The sequence below is a fragment of the Zea mays genome, chromosome 3 (assembly GCF_902167145.1).
Source record: "Zea mays cultivar B73 chromosome 3, Zm-B73-REFERENCE-NAM-5.0, whole genome shotgun sequence".
Classification (NCBI taxonomy): Eukaryota; Viridiplantae; Streptophyta; class Magnoliopsida; order Poales; family Poaceae; genus Zea; species Zea mays.
Genome location: NC_050098.1, coordinates 157,937,297 through 157,940,812, shown reverse-complemented (window position 1 = coordinate 157,940,812; position 3,516 = coordinate 157,937,297). Strand labels below are relative to the sequence as shown.

At 47.5% G+C, this 3,516-nt stretch overlaps 1 protein-coding gene across 1 annotated transcript; it reads right to left on the bottom strand.

Annotated features, from left to right (window-relative positions):
- Positions 1–487: 487 nt before the first annotated feature.
- Positions 488–1,665, bottom strand: LOC109945304 (protein LURP-one-related 11). Its single transcript, XM_020551146.2, has one exon. It carries the CDS (start codon positions 1,465–1,467, stop codon positions 808–810), a length of 660 nt encoding a protein of 219 aa, XP_020406735.1. The 5' UTR covers positions 1,468–1,665; the 3' UTR covers positions 488–807.
- Positions 1,666–3,516: the final 1,851 nt, after the last annotated feature.

The window sequence follows — 3,516 nt, the reverse complement described above, 5'->3', positions numbered from 1 at the left end:
AATGGGTGTAAGATATTTGCAGACGCGGTTGTACAAGCTCCACCGACGTCATGCCTTCCGAAGACTAGTCTTTTTGTCCCAAGCCACCCATGAGTCCCATGTGTAGCTGTACCATATACTATATCACAAGAGAGGACTATTGAAGGGCTGAAAATTAGCGCCTAAAACATGTATAAATATATAAAAAGAGTTGATTATTTAAGATTAAGGTGCTGTTTAAATCATATATTTATAATGTAACACGTAACTAATAATGGTAAATCATATTTATTTAAGTCTAACGTAATCAGATATCACACTACAAAGTGATACCGGTCTATTCAAACTTATTACCACTGATATTAGAGCGTGAATTATTATAATTACAATTTATGTTATATTTGGCAATCAAACAATACCTAAATATAGCTAGGCAAGGAACTTGTGGACTGAAAAAAATAGTGGCAACAAATTTGCGCACCGACGTTTCCAAATAAAGAAACCTCAATGATTGGGCGAGAATAAAAAGTGCAATACCTGCGGTTCTCCGTACATACGTGCTTGTAATGGGAAAAATCAAGGTCTGCTTCATAGATTACATGTATGGCCAGCATACATTTGTACATCCGGAGGGGGGGAAATACATCCACCAAAAAAGGTGAAATTGGTGGGAAAAATGAGCAGAGCCACACTACACCTATGAAGCACGATCGCAGTCGCACACTGTATCATCCTAAGGAAGAGGAACAGTCTAGCTGAACAAGCTGGTCGAGAGAGAGGAGAAAAAACGGCTGTGACGAAGCCATCGCCATCGCCATCGGCCAGCCATCACAAGCAGCGGTTCATGAGGCCAAAGACAACGACCAGTCCCAGCACGAGGAGATGGTCCGTCCCCGGCGCCACCGTCAGCGTCAGGACGTCGTCCCCCAGCACCGCCCCGCCCGGCGTCTGCTTCCGCGCGACCGCCGCCACGGCCGCGCCGTCGGCGCCGCCCAAGATTCTGTAGTCCGGCTTGCGAGAGCACCCGCCGCCCACGATCGCGTACGCCGTCGTAGTCGTACTACTACTCCTCCCGCTGCCGCCGTGCACCGTCACGGCAGCTCCGCCGCCGCGCCGCGCCTTGCGCACCGCGAACCACGGCGTCCCGGCCTCCTCGCCGCCGCCGCCGCCGCCGCCGCCGGACTCGGGTTTGTCGGAGTACCGGCAGACCTCCCACCTCCTCAGCATCCCGAAGCAGCTCCGCCTATGGATCCCAACCACCGTCCTGCCGGTGCGGTCCATGAGGAAGGCCTCGCGCCCGCCCCTGCAGCCGTAGTTGTCCACGCGGAAGGCCACGCCGCCGTCGGCGCCGTACACCGTGCACCCGTTGCCGTTGAACACCAGCGACTTCATCCACACCGTGTACACCTGCCACGGCTCGTCCGCCGATGACGAGGAGGGCGGCGCCGCCGCCGACGGGGCTGCTGGCAGAGGCTGGATCTTGGCCATATGGGGAGGGTCGAGACTCGAGACCGAGAGGCTCTGCCGCTGGTGATGAGGGCGGGATGGTGCCGCCTGAACATGGCTACTGAACCGTATATATTTCGGATGCCAGATTTTAAAAAAATACTTATTAACATGTCATGGGGAACTTGTGTTCTCATACGCGTCGTCATGCAAAATATGATATAATAGTGCCGTACCAAAGTTTATTTTCTCTGTACGAAAGTAGTGCTCGTGACTCGTGAGCAGCAATCAGCAACTTCGGTTGGGACGTGATCTCAAACTAATTCTATAATTAATTACGAGATTAAATAAAGAGTTATGTTTTTTCCCTATCTATCACTATCAGATATATCTTAATATATTAAAGGGCAAAAGGGAGACAATATATTGATTTTGTCGATTGAATGTTGGGTCTCTTATGGGGTATTTGTTGGATCTTTTATGGGCTTGGCCCATTTATTGAATTAACTCTATGGTGTGTAATGGTGGAGAATACCAATAGTACCACATTGGAAGTCCAAGGGTCTTTTGCCTTGACTTATATGGTGGGATTTATTCCACTTAACTTGAGAAGTCAAGAAATGGACAAGGGCGTGCCACACGCGCGCGCGCGCGCCGCCGCCGCCGCCGCCGGCCGGGCGAGGCAGGCCGGCGGGCGGGCGGGCGGGCGGGCGTGTTACCCTGTCTCTTCGTCAGCCAGCCGGGACACGCGAGAAAACACTTTCAGAACACAGTCCAGCGCCGAGTGAGGGTATTTCCATCTCGTGACTCTGCGCGCACAGAGAAGCGAGAGGGCAGGTGCCTCCGGAGACCTTGCACGAGGGATCGGCAATTAGGTTTTTGGGGAGCGTCTACGCGACTGCCCAAAGTCTTCTTCCTGCTGACATGACAAGTGAAGTTGGACAAGGATCTAGATCCTCGGAGCGCATGGCTGGGTATGATCAATTCATCTCCTTACTGTTTTTCATTCTGCAAATTATATATGTTCATACCTGCTGTTTTATTTATAGCCATAAATTTATCCAATATGTTTTGTCGTATTATATCATGACGTGTCTAATGCCTGATCATACTAGTAATATGATAAATCTGTTTGTCTTAATTTTACAGTCATGCTGTTTATATTGTTATCTGTTTATTTCCAGTTGTTCTGCAATAATCCATGAACCATGTTTATATGCTTATTTTATTTATATGAATTACATGCTTCATATGCTTTGTGTTCTCATGATCCATATTGTTATGGATATTTTTGAGATCACGTTTTCCATGTTTGATTATCTATTATATGTCATCATCATAATGTTAATTTATGGAATTAAAATAATACAGAAAATGCCTATATTTCTAACAATCCAAAAACCTAATGTTAGGCATTTTTCTGTCAGAGGTTTTGCTGCTGTGCTAAAGCCTGATCCTTTTGATGGTAAAAACTTCTTGATATGGAAAGCTAAAATGGAATTGTGGCTAACTGCAATGTCTTGTTTTCATGCCGCTGAGGGCAAGCCTGCCAACTTACCTCCTGAGGATGAGGCTAAGTTTAAGGCTGAAGACAACCTCTTTCGAGGTGCAGTAATTAGCGCACTAGATACTAAATTCCAGAAAAGCTATATCATCCTTCCCACGGGGAAAGAGCTGTGGGATGCTCTTGTTGGAAAGTTTGGAGTTACTGACGCTGGTAGCGAGCTGTATCTCATGGAGCAGCTGTATGACTACAAGATGGTTGAGAACCGATCTGTAGTGGAACAGGCTCATGAGTTTCAGGCACTAGCTAAGGAACTCGAACTTTTTCCTTGTCCTTTGCCTGACAAGTTTGTGGCTGGCGGTATAATCGCCAAGTTGCCACCTTCTTGGAAGGACTTTGCTACCTCTCTCAAACATAAGAGACAAGAGTTCAATGTGGAAGAGCTCATTGGTACTCTTGATGTTGAGGAAAGGGCTAGAACAAAGGACAGTGGAAAAGGTGTTGAGACCTCTACTGCTAATGTGGTGCAGAAGAGAAACTTCCGCAAGTTTAACAAGAAGAAAAACCAGAACAAACAAGAGAATGCA

Bases quoted from the DNA above. Each gene is read 5' to 3' on its own strand.
- LOC109945304 (XM_020551146.2), bottom strand. From the start codon at position 1,467: ATGGCCAAGATCCAGCCTCTGCCAGCAGCCCCGTCGGCGGCGGCGCCG.